The 17,382-nt window shown below is 53.9% G+C and overlaps 1 protein-coding gene across 1 annotated transcript in view; it reads left to right on the top strand.

Annotated features, from left to right (window-relative positions):
• Positions 1-17,382, top strand: part of VSTM2L (V-set and transmembrane domain containing 2 like) — a 42,016-nt gene that overhangs the window by 12,288 nt on the left and 12,346 nt on the right. The window contains exon 2 of the mRNA XM_032142509.2: positions 16,998-17,167. Within this exon, the coding sequence (XP_031998400.1) occupies positions 16,998-17,167 (170 nt within the window). The remainder of the gene's footprint in view (positions 1-16,997; positions 17,168-17,382) is intronic.

Below are 17,382 nucleotides of genomic sequence, written 5' to 3'. Positions count from 1 at the left end.
CTGTGCTCTTGGCCTGTGAAATTCCCTCCCAGACTCTGGGAACACTAAGTGCCAGGGTCCTGGGGTGGGGCCCAACTCCTTCAGCCATGAATTCTCTGGTTCTAGAATAGCCCTAGGGTTTAATAAGTCCAAGGGGCCCGGAGCCTTGAAGAAGGAGGAGCTAGAGCCAGACTAGGTGGGGAGGTGACAAGAGAGCAGCCTGATCCTGTCCGGGAGCCCACTGTGTGCCTGTGTGATCTCACTGCAGCACCGCCCACAGTACCCATTTTACAGATGAGGAAACCGGGCTAGAAGCTCAGAGATTCACCTACCTTGAGGAGGTGCAGTTGGGGTTGAAATCCAGGTCAGCCTGACTCCAGAGCCCACATATTTACTGCTGCATCCTTGAATTTCGCAGACACGATTGGGCAGGGGTGGCAGGGGTGGCAGGGGCTGGGGCACGTACTAGGTCCTGGGTGGGGGGTCAGGTTTGACCCAGGCCAGGTTCTGGTCAGGGTGGGGCCACCATTACCCTACCCACTGGGCACCCTCAGAACCTCTGTTCTGGAACATCCCAAGTGCCTGCCTCCATCTGTCCCTGTCCGTTGGTCTCTGCCTCCCGTTTTGCCCCATCCTTCATGTCCCTGGCCCTCCTGCCTCCACCCTCAGCGCCCCCTACAGCCCTCACTCTTCTTTCTCCTCAGTGGCTCCGAGGCTGCTCCTTTCTGGCGTTCTGGAGCAACTCCCTCCCTGTGGTTGATGCAGCCTCCTTTGCTTCCCCCACTTCCTCCCTTTCAGCCCCTCCTGGCAGCAGGGGATGGCTATGCGCCTCGGCTTTGGGGTCTGACACTGAGGCTCAAATCCTGCCCCGCTCCAGCCTCTCTGAGCCTCGTTATGCATCAGTGCAGTGGGCTCACCCCACTAGCTTTGCAGCACGTACTGGGGAGGATGAAAATAAATGGTATCGGTAGAGACGTCGGGACGCCTGTGTGCCTGCTCCCGGCTCCTGGCTCCCTGCCCCACCCCTGCCCTATCTCTGGCTCCCTGAACAGTCCCACGCTTGCCTCTCTCCCTCCCACCTGCTCTCACTCCTTGTGGCCCAGACATGTGGGAAGAGGAGGCGGGAATTCCACTGGGGAAACCTGCTCAACTCCCACAATCCTGCAAGTGCCAGAATATTTTAGTTCTCCTTAAATCTCCCTAGATTTGTAATTCCACTGCTGTCTCCCTCAATATGTGCTGGTGGCCTTGGGAGGCGCCCTGCTTCCAGCTTGCCGGCTCCAGCAGTTCCTGCCCAGCTATGTCGGGGTGTCTGGCAGGGAACCTGGGCAAGTCCCCACCCACTCCGTGCCTCAGTTTCCCCATCTGTAAGAAGAGGACAATGATAGTGGCCACTTCCCAGGTTGTTTTGGGGATTAGGTAAGATATTTTATTGTATTAAAGAAACACCTCTATGAAAAGTAATGAATTACTGATATGTGCGACAACGGTAGATGAACCTCAAAAACTCTATGCTAAATGAAGGAAGCCAGTCACAAAAGACCACGTATTATATGATGCAGTTGATATGAAATATCCGGAATAGGCAAATGTGAGAATGCAGATTGGAGGTTGCCAGGGGTTAGGGGAGAGTGGGGAGTGAGGAGTTTCCTTCTGGGGGGAAGACAGCATTTTGGGACTAGTTGCACCACATTGTGAATGCACTAAATGCTACTCGATTGTCCACTTTAAAGTGGTTAATTTTGGCCAGGCGCGGTGGCTCATACCTGTAATCCCAGCACTTTGGGAGGCTGAGACGGGCGGATCATGAGGTCAGGAGTTCAAGACCAGCCTGGCTAACACGGTGAAACCTTGTCTCTACTAAAAATACAAAAAAATTAGTCAGGCGTGGTGGCGGCCACCTGTAATCCCAGCTTCCTGGGAGGCTGAGGCAAGGAGCATTGCTTGAACCTGGGAGGCAGAGGTTGCAGTGAGCCAAGATCATGCCACTGCACTGCAACCCGGGTGACGGTGTGAGACTCTGTCTCAAAAAGAAAGAAAAAAAGAAAAAAAAATGTTAGCTATTTAAATTTTTACTAGGCAGGGTGGCCCCTCCCTCCATCAGCCAGAGACAGGCAAGGACCCACCTGGGTGAATGTGCTTGTGTCTAAGGCTCAGCAAGGAGTGGGTTCCACCAGGGAACAGCGGTTGTTGTGGACCTTCTGGGTGCCACACACTGAAACAGGCTCTTCACTTGCATTTGTGCATTTAATCCTCAAAATAAGCCTGTAATCAATGACACAGTGGGAAACCAGAGCTCAGAGTAGTGAAGCAGCTTGCACAATGCCACCCAGCACGTCAGGGAGAGCTGTGGCTTGCATCCTCACCGTAAATCCTGGGCTCCCCCTCACCCTAGCGCCCGACTGTCCCCCTGGCCCCTTCCCCTGTTAGCCACCACACCAGCACTTCCTGTGGGCAGAGCACAGTCTGAGCTCTGTGGAGCCTGGGGTTGCAGAGAAGAAGGAGGCTTTGGACTGGATGGGACAAGAGGCCCTTGACGGCGTGCAGCCCACGCAGGAGAGTAAACAGCTCCCACCAGGGGCAACATTTCTTTGATGTCTCCTATTTCATTCAAAATTTATGACTTCTATATTCTATCCCATAATATATTCATGTTTGTTTTAATACAAAAATAACGTTCTTGTCCCGTGTTTCTGGAGTGAAGTCAATGCCTCAGGAAGTTGCTTTCCTGGTTTGAGCGGCACAGACCATAAAGGGGTCATCGATTCATTTCTTTGTTCATTCATTCTCTAAGTATGCCTTCAGGAATCTTCATTCCTTAAGTGGCTGTTAGTTCTCACCACGGGCAAGGATGCTGTCCCGAGAACCACACTGGAAGAATCAGCAGGATTGGGATAGGGAAGTGGCAGGGAAGCTTTCCAGGTATGTGGCCCAGCAGGAACAAGGCTTGGAGGTGGGAACTAGTGATGGGTTGTGAGATTGGGCCATGGCCATCGGAAGCCAGGGCTGGTGCTGGGTGCTCGCTGGTGTCCACACTTGAGCAGGACCTACGTCCCAAGCCCCTTGTGATTAAGAAGAAAGTCTCTGCTGGTGCTTCTCCGACTTTAACACCTAACCCTTGCCAGTCTCCCTTGTTAATGAGAAAAAAACGGAGATTGAGGCTCATAGCCTTCAGCAGGCAAGCTTCTTTGGCTAGAATTTACGAATGCTGTTTGGTTTTCATAGCGTTTATTTTTACAGTTACCCTCTATTTATGGCAAGTGATGCTGATTTTTCATTTACGGCGGTAATAAAAGTCTTCTTTTAACCTGAATTTATTTAAGTAAAAAGGGAAAGATGCTTTGAAAATAAATATTAAGTAAATAATGGTGCATGTGGTACAGGGACCCTGTAGAAATGGTGATGGCGGCTAAAAGGCCAGGCCTGGGAGACCCCTCTCTGGTATGCCCTTTCCTGTTCTGAGTCCCCCTGTGACTGTGCAAACCTTAGTCAGCCTTCAGGTCCAAGCATGTCCCCTTCTCCTGGTAACCTCCCTTGACTCTCCAGGCAGACATGAGCCTATCTTTCCCTCAGTATCTTCTAGAACCTGCACCTCCTTCCATAGCTCCAGCATACAGTTTGCCCTGCATAACCCTGGGCAGCACTATGATTCATGGCCATATGAGCAGTGCACATTCTGAACAACTGTACATGGCAGTCCAGGTTCAATCCCAGCCACTGTTCCTGTAGCAGTCTCTGGCATGTGTGTCTCTCCTGGGGACTGCAGGCTCCCTGAGGGCAGGGGCCTGATCTGTGGCATCCTGGGAAGCCTGGCACAGGGCCTGGCTTAGGGTAGGGGGTCCATCAGAGCTGATCTCTTCCATTCCTTTTGAGGGAGGACTTAAGCTCCTACTGCACGCCGAGGCAGACACCTCCCACCAAGGCATGCTGCAGTTCCCTAAGCTTTCTTACAAAATGCCTTCCTCTTAGCTTCTTAGGAAGAAAGCCCATCTGCATTTGTTTGCCTGCTCCAAGGTGAAGCAACCTTCATCAACTCACACCTCCATTCCTCCTGCCGCAGGCACCTGTCAGGGGCCAAGGGCTGCCCAGAAAGAAACAAAGAGAACGCTCAGGTGCCTCCCTGGGGAGGAGAGGGCCCTGGACACAGCCAGGCTTCTCTGTTTCTGGAGGGCTTTTCCATCCTGTTTATCTGGGTTTTCCTCTTATGGGGGTTTTATGTCTCCTGATTTTAGAAGCCAGCTGAGATTTACAGGCCGTTGGGCTGGGACCTCATTAAATCCTCCCTCTCCAGCCCTTTCCCCGGGAGAGCTCTTATTCTGCTTCCCAGCTGGGAGGCAAGGTGGCCACAGGCCTTCCTGAACCTGGAGCACACACCACACCCTTGTGGCCTTGCCACCCAGCTGAGCTGGGCATAGAGCAGGCTTCCTGGAAATGGCCCCAGAGAATCACACTTTTTCTAGCTGAAAAGGATGGGGCTTAGATAAGATTTAGGCTTCAGTGGGGGAAATTTTGCAGCCAGGTTGAAGTCAGGCTGAACTCTAACTTGTCCCTTGAAGCTGTGTGATCTCAGACACCAACTCTCCTTCTCTGAGCCTTGGCACTCCCTCTGTGAAATGGGGCTGATAATAGTACCATCTCATTAAGTCTGAGAGGATGAAAGGGGTCCTGTGTGTGGTGTCTGGCATAGAGGAGGGGCTTGCTTCCTTCAACCCTGGGGCAGGGGACTGGCTCCAATGGCCCCCAGGTTCTCTGAGCTTTGGTTTTCTCACGCTGCTGGAAAAGGGCCAGGTATGGAAGTGGGCAGTGGCTGCAGAGGCTGTGGATGCCCCTTACGCTGTCTGCTTCATCACTGCAACAGTGGAGCCAGCAGAAACAGGGAAGTGTTTGAAGTCTAGAGTCCCAAGGTCTGGGTTCTAATCCCAGCTCCTGCTCCTGACTTGCAGTGTGACCTTGTGACACATGTCCCTGAGCCTCAGTTTCCCTGCCTATAATAAAGGGACAATGATCCCTGCCCAGCAGGATCACTGTGAGCATCATATGGGATCAGGCACTTCACCTTCCTGTTGCACCGTGGGCTCCAATCAGAAAGATGATGCCACGGGGCTGCTGGGCTGGCCTGTAGCCAACAAGGGTTGGGGCGCCACTGGCAAAGCAGCCACCCCCTCCTGGCACTGTCAGCCTTTATTTATTGCCCTGTTTCATTCTTGGTTGCGTTTCACAAGATGACTTTATGGGCCATCTCAGGGGAGCCTCCAGCCTGCCTGTCGGTCTGGCTAGGTGGCCCCTCAGCTGGGCCAGGTGGGCCAGGCTGGCCTTGGGCAGCCAGTGGCCACAAGGGTCAGGAGGAGAGGGACAGTGGGGAGGGGGCCGGCCTGCTGAGCCTCACTTAGGACCTCCCTGCTTGTGCATGTCCATAGTGTCCACATGTCTGTCCCTATCCCTGCTCCTGTGGGCACAGTCCCCCCAAGAAACCCCAATCTGGCACATAGTAGGTACCCAATAAATGTCGAGCGAATGAATGAACTGGATGAATGAATGAATGATTTCTATGCCTCTTGGTTTTTTCCTTAGAACTTCAATCCTCTGGGCTTTTGTCTGACCTTCCTTTCTCACTTGATTGATTGATTGATTCATTCATTCATTCACTCCTGTTAGCACACGCCTAGCCACCTCCTGTGTGCCTGATCTGGGCTGGGCAATGCAAGGCCCCTGACCTGGGAGAGCTCCCAGCTTGCAGGAGACCCAGACACCTCAGCATCTGTCATATAACACACTCCAGGGCAGGGAGAGGCAGCCTCGGAGACCTCTGGGGGCACCAAGCAGGGCTTCCACCCTAGCCTGAGGAGGGAGGGCACCTTCAGGCAGAGGACTACCTGTGAGTCAGGATTCCAGGGACAGTGTGCAGGCTGTGTCCTTAGGGGGATACATGTAAGTGGCCGGGAGGGGCTGCAGTTGGGGTCCGGGCAGAACCAGAGCCTGCAGACTTTGGATACCTAGCCTGGGAGCCTGATCTTGACCCTGAGGGCTGGTAGTTTGCCAATGAGGCCCAAGTACAGGAGCTTCCTGAAGGCCCCAGGCAGCCCGGAGCAGGGAAAATGGGATCCTTCCCCTGCCTGCCACCAGAGCTGCTACAGCAGAGTGTTCCTGAGCATCTACTACGTGCATGGCATTGCTCTAGCTGCCGGGACATAGCAGTGAACAGACTAGAATCTCCTGCCTTTAACTAGAATCTCCATCTTCAATTCTAGTTGGAGTACAGATGATACATAGAAATAAAATGAGCAAACATAATACGGGAGTGATGAGTGGTAAGGAGAAATATGAGGTAGAGAAAAGGGAACCGAGAGAGGGTGGGGGAGCAGGGAGGGCCTCACTGAGGAGGTGACATTGGAACCGAGGTTTGAAGGAGTTGAAGATGTGGGGAGGGACATTCTGGGAACAAGTCCAGGGGATTTTTGTCTTCCTTCCTTCCTTCCTTCCTTCCTTCCTTCCTTCCTTCCTTCCTTCCTTCCCTCCCTCCCTCCCTCCCTCCCTCCTTCCTTCCCTCCCTCCTTCCCTCCCTCCCTCCTTCCTTCCTTCCTTCCCTCCTTCCTTCCCTCCCTCCTTCCCTCCCTCCCTCCCTCCCTCCCTCCTTCCTTCCTTCCTTCCCTCCCTCCTTCCCTCCCTCCCTCCCTCCCTCCCTCCTTCCTTCCTTCCTTCCTTCCTTCCTTCCTTCCCTCCTTCCTTCCTTCCCTCCCTCCTTCCCTCCCTCCTTCCTTCCTTCCTACCTTCCTACCTTCCTTCCTTCCTTTTTTTTTTTTGAGATGGAGTCTTGCTGTGTCGCCCAGGCTGGAGCGCAGTGGCATGATCATAGCTCACTGCAGCCTTGAACTCCTGGGCCCCAGCGATCCCCCCACTCTAGGAGATTTTTATGGTAAATCCGCTGCTGCAGTGAGCCCAGGGAAGCCAGCAGAGGCTTTAACAAAATTCTGGTAAAATATACAAAACATAAAGTTTCCCATTTTCCCCGTTTGTAAGTATATGGTTCAGCCGCGTCAAGAACATTCAGGCTGCTGTGCAGCCATCGCCACCATCCAGTCCAGAAATTGTTCATCATCCGAAACAGAAACTGTGCCTGTTCAATAGCATCTCCCCTCCCCTGCCCCCAGCCCCCGGCAACCCCCATTCTGCTTTCTGTCTCTGTGAGTTTCAATCACATCATATTTGTCTTTCTGTGACTGGCTTGTTTCACTCAGCATAATGTCCTCAAGGTTCATCTATTTGCAGCGTGTCAGAATTTCCCTCCTTTTTAAGGCTGAATACTACTCCATTGCACAGATGGACTAGATTTTGTTTCTCCATTCATCACTGGAGGTTTCTGAGTAGGGAGCATCACAGTGTGATCTAGTGAGAGATGGGGCTGGGCTGAGGGGTGACCAAGGGGTCAGTGGGGCCACGTTGGTTCTCACTGTGCCTCCCTCTAGCCTCAGCTCTGCCTTGGTTTTCCTGAATAGAACTGCCCCTGCCACCAGTCCCCAAGGGGAGTCCTGCTTTCACTCTGATGGGTGTGCTGAGGACCAATCTCTGCAGGCATCCTGGAGGAGGCAGCCTCCCACTAGACATTTGAGGGTTGAAAGGGCAGGGAGGGGCCGGGCGCAGTGGCTCAAGCCTGTAATCCCAGCACTTTGGGAGGCCGAGGTGGGCGGATCACGAGGTCAGGAGATCGAGACCATCCTGGCTAACACGGTGAAACCCCGTCTCTACTAAAAATACAAAAAAAAAAAAAAATTAGCCGGGCTTGTTGGCGGGCGCCTGTAGTCCCAGCTACTCGGAGAGGCTGAGGCAGGAGAATGGCGTGAACCCGGGAGGCGGAGCTTGCAGTGAGCCGAGATCGCGCCACTGCACTCCAGCCTGGGGGACAGAGCAAGAGTCCGTCTCAAAAAAAAAAAAAAAAGAAAGGGCAGGGAGGGCTGTGCAGAGGGAGACAGGAGATTCAGGGCTGGACCAGAGGGTCTGGGATGGGGAATCTGGGCTCAGAGATGGAGGGAGCTGGGGGCTGCCTGTGCTGGATGAGCCCCTGTGGCTTGCATGAGTCCCACTGGCTCCCAGGGGCCATGGGAGCACCAGAGGAAATGAGCACAGAGAGAGCTAGAAGACCGGTAGGTGAGGGGCTGCAGGGCCCACGCGTGAGTAAAATACAGATGCGCCCAATGCACAATCTGATGAGATGACAAGGAAGCATCCTTAGCCATCTTTCTAGAGATTATAGGGTGTTTGAGCTAGGAGGTGAGAGAAAGGAGTGCTGTTTATTGAGCACCTACTATGTGCCAGGCATGAGGCACGTGTTGTCTTGTGTAATCCTCTCTTCAGCCCTCTCATTCTCCCCTGTTTCCAGATAAAGGAACTGAGGCTCTGAGAAGCAAAGTGGTTTGCCCAGGTCACACAGCTAGGGAGCAGGGGAAATAGAGTTTGAACCCAGACCTGAAGGCAAAGCTCTAAGTGGTTCATGCTGAACCAGGGCCTGGGAGGTTAAGGAGGTCAGGGCCCTGGTCTCAAAGGGCAGGCCAGGTCCTCCAGGTCATCTCCTGCCTTTCCCAGAAGTCAAACCCAGTGACTCCGGCCAGAGCCACAGAGCCATTTCCTGCAGTTGATGCACTGATAATCAGGCCTGGGGTTAATTAATACATCGCACCCCCAATTAAAAGCAGAAAGAAAGAAGACATTGCATTCAATCAAGTCCCGTTCTCCTTCTCCTGCAGAATCCTAATTTGTGGACACCGGTTTTAATTGTCTTCCCAGCGAGCCCAGCCCAGCTCAGGCCCTGAGGCTGGAGAAGACAATTGCATCCTTCTCAAAAATCTATAACTATACCAGCCTCCCTGGGGACTGGCTGCGAGGAGTTACCTGAGCAGGGAGGGGGGCTCAGGGGCAGGGTAAGTCAAAGAGGAGAGATGGATTCTATGTCCCAGACTCAGCAGTGATGCTCACATGGGGATTAGGGTCTGGGTAGCTGGAGGGAAAGAGTATGGGTCCGGGGGCCGGGTTACAGGCTTCCACTTAGAGCCCCCTAGAACTGGGTTCAGTTTCGCCATTCACTCAGTCTGTGGCCTTGGGCAAGTCACCGACCCTCTCTGAGCTTCAGCCTCCCGATCTGAAAATGGGGATAATAATGATCACACCCACTCCATAACATCATGCTGGGAACCTGAGAAAATGTATGTAAAGAGCTTACACCTGGGTGTGGTGGCTCACGCCTGTAATTCCAGTGCTTTGGGAGGCTGAGGCAGAAGGATTGCTTGAGCCCAGGAGTTTGAAACTAGCCTGGGCAACATAGCGAGACCCTGTCTCTACAAAAATTTTAAAAATTAGCTTGTTGTAGTGGCATGCACCTGTAGTCCCAGCTACTTGGGAGGCAGAAGCAGGAGGATCACTTGAGCCCAGAAGTCCATGGCTGTGATGAGCTGTGTTCGGCTCACTGCCATGTTCATGCCACTGCACTCCAGCCTGGATAACAGAGTGAGACCCCGTCTCAAAAAATAAATAAACATGACCAGGCGCGATGGCTCACGCCTGAAATCCCAGCACTTTGGGCGGCCGAGGTGGGCAGATCACCTGAGGTCAGGAGTTTGAGACCAGCCTGGTCAATATGGTGAAACTCCATCTCTACTAAAAATACAATAATTAGCTGGACGTGGTAACATGTGCCTGTAATTCCAGCTACTCGAGAGGCTGAGGCAGGAGAATCACTTGAACCTGGGAAGCAGAGGTTGCAGTGAGCCGAGATCGCACCACTGCACTCCAGCCTGGGCAACAAGAGCGAGACTCCGTCTCAAAAAAAAAAAAAACAAAGAAAAAACAAAATAATAAATAAATAAACAAACAAAGAGCTTGGCACGGTGCCTGGCACAAAACGAGTAGTCTTTATTTCTTAGAGATTATCGTTACATCATCATAATCAGCAGCAGCAGCAGCAGCATCAAAATACACATCAATCACCTTCTAGTTTCTGGTGCTGGTGCAGTATCCTCACTCACAGAGTTAGGAGAGGGAGGAAGACCCTGTTGCTGATTGAGCTGCCTGCTTTCAGTGGGGGTAAGAGGAACTGAGCTCCCCATCTCTGAAGGTGTGCAAGTGGGATGAGAAAGTGTGGAGCCCAGCGGCTGAATTTTACCTGATAACTCAGACCAAATCCTGGTAGGGGCTGGCAGACCCATGGATCTTGGTCACAACTGCCAGTCAGATCAATGTTTAAAATCCATCTCTGTGTGAATCTTGGGCAAGTCATTTTACTTTTCTGAGCCTCAATTTCCTCATCTGTCAAGTGGGAGTGGGCGAGAGTGTTAGAGACAATGTCTGCATGGTGTTGGGCACACAATAGATGCTCAAGAAAGGAAATAGATTTTTTTTTTTTAAACAAGCTTTCTTTCCTGCCTCCCTACCTTTGCTCACAGGATTCCTGCTTCCTGACACTTTCAGGCCTGCCTCTGCTTGTCAATATCCACCCATCCTTCAAGGCCGCTCCTCCCCCACGTGGAAGTGACCCTTCCCCTTCCCAATGCCCAAGGCTCTGCCCTTAGGACATCTATGACTTTCCCCTTCTGATGATCTGAGCTGGTGGGGCTCTCAGGACCATCAGGACTAACCCGAATTGTACAGAGGCGCAAACAGAGAGGCTCAGGGAGGGGAGAGAGTCTCTGGAGGTCACACAGCAAGTCTGTTGGCAGAAACAGGCTCCATCCTCCATCCTTGGCTCCCAGTCCAATGCTCCCAGCACTTACCTATGTCCACAGCGGGCTTCTCCCTCTGGGGCAGCTTGGGGCGGAGGTCGGGACAGGCCTTGGTGGTGCTGCTGTGAACAGGGAGGCCCAGATTTGTCGTCAGATGCCCAGAGCCTTGAGTTTCCCACTTGTCCTGTGGACACACTGTCTCCTTTACTACCGAGGTCAGAGTCAAAAGGTCCCTGAGGGTGCCTCCCTTAACCCACCGCCCATAGGCAGCTCCTGGCCAGCTCTGGGGATCAGAGAAGCCCTGGGACCACAGCCCCGCTATGGAGTGAGAGAGCTGGGGCCGCACCCACAGCTAACTCCTTTGGCTCCCACGAGGCCTTGAACCTGCTTCTCTCCCTGTCCTCCCACCTGAAGCCCCTCACGGCTCCTGGCTCCATTACCTAGCCCACTGGGGCTAAGGCAAGGGCAACACCTCTTCTGGGAAGCCTTCCCCCATTGCCTCCAGCTGGGTGAAACGCCTCTACTGTGCCTGCCCAGGCCTTTGCACTCAGAATGAAACAGGCTCCCCACCCTGCCCCACAGGACTCTGCAAGGTCGGCCATTTGAGATTGAGCCTTTTTTTTTTTTTTTTTTTGAGATGGAGTTTCGCTCTTGTTGCCCAGGCTAGAGTGCAATGGCGCAATCTCAGCTCACTGCAACCTCCGCTTCCCAGATTCAAGCAATTCTCCTGCCTTAGCCTAACAAGTAGCTGAGATTACAGACACCTGCCACCACACCTGGCTAATTTTTGTATTTTTAGTAGAGACGAGGTTTCACCATGTTGTTCAGGCTGGTCTTGAACTCCTGACCTCAAGTGATCCTCCTGCCTCTGACTCCCAAAGTGCTGGGACTGCAGGCATCTGTCACTGTGCCCTGCCGTGGGAGTGAGCCTTTTTAAGAAATATTTAGGGGCAGGTGCGGTAGCTCACACCTGTAATCCCAGCACTTTGGGAGGCCAAGGCGGGTGGATCATGAGGTCAAGAGATCAAGACCATCCTGGCCAACATGGTGAAACCCTGTCTCTACTAAAAATACAAAAATTAGCTGGGTGTGATGGTGGGCGCCTGTAATCCCAGCTACTTGGGAGGCTGAGGTAGGAGAATCGCTTGAACCCAGGAGGCAGAGGTTGCAGTGAGCCAAGATCGTGCCAGCACTCTAGCCTGGTGAAAGAGCGAGACTCCGTCTAAAAAAAGAAAGAAAAAAAAGAAATATTTAGGTTGGCGCAAAAGTAATTGTGGTTTTGGCCATTACTTTTCATGGCAAAACCGCAATTACTTTTGCAGTAACCTATAGCTCTACCAGAACAAGGCATTTGGACACTCTGGGAAGAGCATGGACTTGGGCGTCACAGAGGCCTGGTTTCAAATCCAGACTCTACTATGTGGCCATGGAAGGGTTATTCCCTGGCACTGGGCCTCGGCTGCCTGGTCTGAGCCATGCGGACATGTGATGGGGGGACCTGAAGCTGGCAGAGCTCACCACCTGCTAAGCCGTCAAACACATGTGGCCCCTGAGCCCTGGGAATGTCAGGACTGAAAGGTGCCATGAACATGTAAAATGCACTCCAGTTTTCCATGACTTAACACAAAAAAGAGTGGAACATGTCTCATTAGTAATTTTCTTTTTTTTTTCCAAGACGGAGTCTTGCTGTTGCCCAGTCTGGAGTGCAGTGATACGATCTCGGCACACTGCAGCCTCCTCCTCCTGGGTTCAAGTGGCTCTCCTGTCTTAGCCTCCCAAGTAGCTGGGACTATAGGCACGTGCCACCACACCCAGTTAATTTTTGTATTTTTAGTAGAGACTGGGTTTTGCCATGTTGGCCAGGCTGGTCTCGAACTCCTGACCTTAGGTGATCTGCCCGCCTCACCCCCCAAAATGCTGGGATTACAGGCATGAACCACTGTGCCCGGCCTCGTTAATAATTTTCATTACATGTTCAAATAATTTTTTTGATATCTTGGCTTAAATAAAATACATTATTAAAATTAATTAATTTCGCTTTTTTTTTTTTACTTTTTTTCATGTGGCTCCCAGGAGATGGAATATTCCATGCGCACCTTGCAGTGTGGCTTACATTCTGTTTCTATTGGACAGCGAGGCCCTAGATGGCCACTACTGGGGTCCTGGTGGAGAGGTGGCCATGTGGCCATGTGGTGGGGTCCTCCCCTGTGCTCCTGCCCACCCCAGGCTGCCACGCCATGCCAGGGCCCAGGAGGTGTCTGCTTGGGGATAAAACGGTCTCTCCTGGCTGAACCCAGGCTGCTGAGTTACCCTTGAGTAGCCCCTGCCCTCTCTGAGCCTTGCCTTCTGCATGAGTAGGAAGAGCTGGTGGGCCAGAGTCAGGGTTTTCTGTCAGTTGGCAGGGGCGGGGGGGCTGTGGGCAGGGGGAGACTGAGTGGGGATGAATTGGAGGCCTGGCCCTTTCCGAGGAGACCCCAGCAGAGCCTCCACCCAAGGGCGGCCCTCTCTGTTCTCCTCCCACTCATGAGACCCACGCACATTGTCTCCCGTGGTTCCCACCTCACCTGTGTCTGGGAGAAGGCGGCATGCAGTGGCTGAGTCACACTGGCTGGGTCTGAGGGCTGGCTTCAGCCTTTCTTGGTTTGTGTCCTGCATTAAGCAAGTTCCCTGATAGCTCTGGAGCCATTTCCCCACTGGAAGAGGGGAAGTGGAGGCACTCTCTGATTTCCATGGCTCAGGCAATGGCACCTGGAGAGGTCACAGCCGTGTCCCTCCACTGTTTTTTGACCAGCCAGGGTCACACTGATGGTCATACCAGATCCAACCAGGGTCCTCACCCCTCTCCTCCTGTTTGCAAAGGCCCCTAGTGCCCTAGTGCTGGGCAGGAGGGATGTGAATCAAGGCAGAATCCGCCATCCTGGGCGAGGGACCAGCTACTCACTAGAATCACCTCTTGGGCTCTTCCCGTGCAGGCTCCTCACTATCTCCTTGTGTTCTGCTCGAGGTGGCAAGTGGGTGTCTGGGAAGACTCCAAGGGCGAGACCTGGCCCAGGACTCTGAGGGCAGGGTCCCCCTAGCTCTGGACCCTGCTCCCCCACTGCCCAGCCAAGGCTGTTTATTCATTCATTCAAAAAGCACTTATTGGCTGGGCGTGGTGGCTTATACCTTACCTGTAATCTCAGCACTTTGGGAGGCCAAGGCGGGGAGATTGCTTGAGCCCAGGAGTTCAAATCCAGCCTGGGCGAAAAGCAAGACCGTTTCTCTACAAAAAATTTTAAAAACTAGTTGGGCATGGTGGCTCGTGCCTGTAGTTCCAGCTACTTAGGGGGCTGAGGTGAGAGGATTGCTTGTGCCCCAGAGGTCAAGGCTGCCGCAAGCCTTGAATGCACCACTGCACTCCAGCCTAGACAACAGAGCGAGACCCTGTCTCAAAAATAAAATGTATTTATTGAGCACCTGCTATGTGCCAGGCACTGCTGTAGGAGCTGGGAGGGAAGGCTGACAATAAACATACATAAAATAGGCATATTAGCTGTGCTGTCCAATACAGTAGCCATTACCTGCAAGCGGCTATTAACATTTATGTTTACATGAATTAAAATTAAATAAAATTTAAAATTCAGATCCTCAGTCACATTTCAAGTGCTCAGCAGACACAGGTGACTGCTAGCTACTGTACTAGCTCAGGTACAGAACACCCTCCTCATGGCAGAAATTCCTGTAGCCAGTGCTGATGGCGTAGGAGGGAAGGGTGGTTTGAAGTGCTGGGTTTAAATGAGGTGGTCAGGGCAGGCCTCCCTAAGGAAGCAGACTTTGAGCAGGGTCCTGTGGCAGGGGAGGGAGGGAGCCATGTGAGGGATGGCTGTTCCAGGGGAGTCTGAGGAAAGGGTGTTCCAGGCAGAGGAATTGGCAGGTGCAAAGGTCTTGAGGTGGAATCTCAACTGGGATGCCCGGGGAAGGAGCTGAAAGGAGGTCGCTGTGGCAGGAGTGGGAGCAGGGAGTCAGCTAGAGGCCAACACCAGAGGGGAATGGCCTCCCATGGAAGGCCCTGTCAGCCATCTGGAGTGCAGCGGTGCGTTCAAGGCTTGCTGCAGCCTTGACCTCCTGGGCACGAGCAATCCTCTTAGCTGGGCATGGTGGCTCATACCTATAATCCCAGCACTTTGGGAGGCAGAGGCAGTGAGGACTGTGGCTGTTACTGTGGGTAGGAGGACGCCCTGGGAGAGTGGTGAGTAGAGCAGGGACAGGGACTGATTTATGTTTTGTCAAGGTACGTCTGGCTGCTGTGTGAAAATAGCTTGTTGGGGAGGAAGAGTAGAAGCAGGAGGCCAGTGAGGGTTCCCCACTGTTGTAGGTGAGAGAGGATGGCAGCTTGGCCCCGGGAAGTCAGCAGAGGTGGGGAGAAGGGGCCAGATTCTGGAGGTGTCGGGAGGCAGGACCCACAGGGTTCCTTGAAGACTGAATGTGGGAGGGGAGAGAGGAGGGAGGGAGCCCAGGATGACTAGTTTCTGGGTTGATCCCCTGGAAGGAGGGGGTGGCCCTCACGGTGATGTGGGGAAGGGACCTTCCTTCCAGGCGCCTGCGTTGCCTCTTACTTAGTGGGAATAAGAAGGGTCACAGCTTTGAGGTGGGCTACGTGTGATGGCGCCCCACACCATCCCTCACAAATGTTCAGGAACTCAGACATTTATTCCTATTAACCAACCAGGCCTTGTTAACAGAACAGCGGCTGGGACTTCCAAGCCTCAGCAAGCGGGGAGCCTCCATGAGCTGCTTTCTAAACCCTTGACCTTGAGGATTAGGGACATCTCAAACTTGCTGTCAGCCCAGAAACCCACTGTTCAAGTCGGGCTGCACATGGAAACCCCATGAGCAGAGGAGAAACAGCAGAAGCTTCCAGATGGAGTCGTTTGTCAATTCGCATCACCTTCAGTATCCTGGGGACAGGGGGATGAGAGAGGTGGCCGCAGAGCAGGGGCCTGAATCTAGGATTTCACCTCCTAGCCCAGGACTCCCTCTTCCTCCTTCCCTAAGCTGAGCTGGGGTGGTGAGGACTCCCGGGGCTGGGAATCTGCCCTTCTGGGCCAGGGGACCCTGTTAGGTTGCAGCAGCCAGGAGGGACAGGGTGGGCGCCGGGGGATTGACAGCCACAATGTTCCTGGGTGACCTGCACGTTGCCAGGCGTCTTTCCAGGGCAATAATCTCTCCTGAGAAGAGGAAAGAATTCTAATTACATCTCAGGACAATATTTGTTTGGGGAGACGGCAGACAGAACGTATGGTGGGGAGGAGCACTGGGCCACATGAAGTGGGGATGCTTTCTCATTTACCTGGTAGGATGGAGGATGACGGATGGGGCAGGGTTCCTGCTGGGCCAGGGGAACCATCTGCCCTGGGCTGTGGTGGAGAGCTGGGCTCTGCACGGGGCAGGAGGCAGGAGTGGCTCGCACCTCACCCTGGGTGCCCTGAGAGGGTGGAGAATTCTGTACCCATTCCGTCCACGGAGCAGCTACTCTGCGCCAGCAACTGCCAGCTGCGGGAGCTCTGTGTCCCTGTCCTCCCGGAGCTGCCACAGGCAACAGGGCAGGGCAGGAGGTGGGGGACCTTCTCGGGATCCTCAAGGAGGACCTTTCGGGGGGTGACATTTGAGCTGAGCTTTGCCAGATCTGAAGGAGCCAGCCGGGCAAAGAGGGGCGGAGGGAAGGGCATTCCGGAAGGAGAACAGCCAGAGCAAGAGTGAGGCCAGAAAGGGAGGCGTGTCCACAGGACAGGGAGGAAGCCAGGGGAATGGGTGCCAATCCCCATACCTGGGGTCCCAGGGGAGGGTTCTAAGCAGGGGAGAGGCCACATCTGATGTGGTTTTGCAAAGATGTCGCTGGCCACTGTACATGGACGCTGGAGTAACTCAGGAGGGGAACCGAGCTGGGTTACTGGAAGAACCTGGAAGAGCTGATGGAAGCGGCAGCTCCTCCCTGGCCCTCTTGCTGTCCACATCCAGCCAAGGCCTTCTCTGATCCCTGGCATGCTCTCCCCCAGCGCCCGGCTGCTGGTGTGGCCTCCAGGGACGACACCTACTCCCTCATCCCCGTCTCATGTTGGCTGCTGCACACGCCATTGGCCTGCCTTGCCGAGCTTCTCGGGTGCCCACCTGAAGCCAGACCACTCCCACCAGTGGGCTTGCAGGTCACCCCACCCCTCCCCCACTCCATCCCCCACCGTGCAGGGCCAGCTGCTCCTACATTCTCCACCTCCCTCACCCACTAGCCCTGTGGTTTCCTGAGGCCCGCCACTCTTCCCCCTGTTTCTTGCACAGCCCTGTTCACAGAGACACCCCATGACATGACAGCACGGACGGGCGAGGACGTGGAGATGGCCTGCTCCTTCCGCGGCAGCGGCTCCCCCTCCTACTCGCTGGAGATCCAGTGGTGGTATGTACGGAGCCACCGGGACTGGACCGACAAGCAGGCATGGGCCTCGAACCAGGTAATGCCCCTGGGGAGATGCCCAAGCTGGGCTGGGGAAGTCCTGGTCCCTGGGGTAGGGGTATTTCTCTGCCCCCTTCTCCTCTGAGGAATATGGGCTCCAGCGCTGTTCTCCACACCACACAGCTGTCTCCCTCCCTTCTTCCTCCTGGGGTGGGGGTTTTAGGTGATCATGGAGGCTTATTTGGGGGAACAGGCAGGAGGCAGAGCTAGGCT

The sequence above is a fragment of the Hylobates moloch genome, unplaced genomic scaffold (assembly GCF_009828535.3).
Source record: "Hylobates moloch isolate HMO894 unplaced genomic scaffold, HMol_V3 SCAFFOLD_21, whole genome shotgun sequence".
NCBI classification, from domain to species: Eukaryota; Metazoa; Chordata; class Mammalia; order Primates; family Hylobatidae; genus Hylobates; species Hylobates moloch.
Note: the sequence above shows the minus strand (reverse complement) of the source record. Positions and strands in the feature narration are given on the sequence as shown.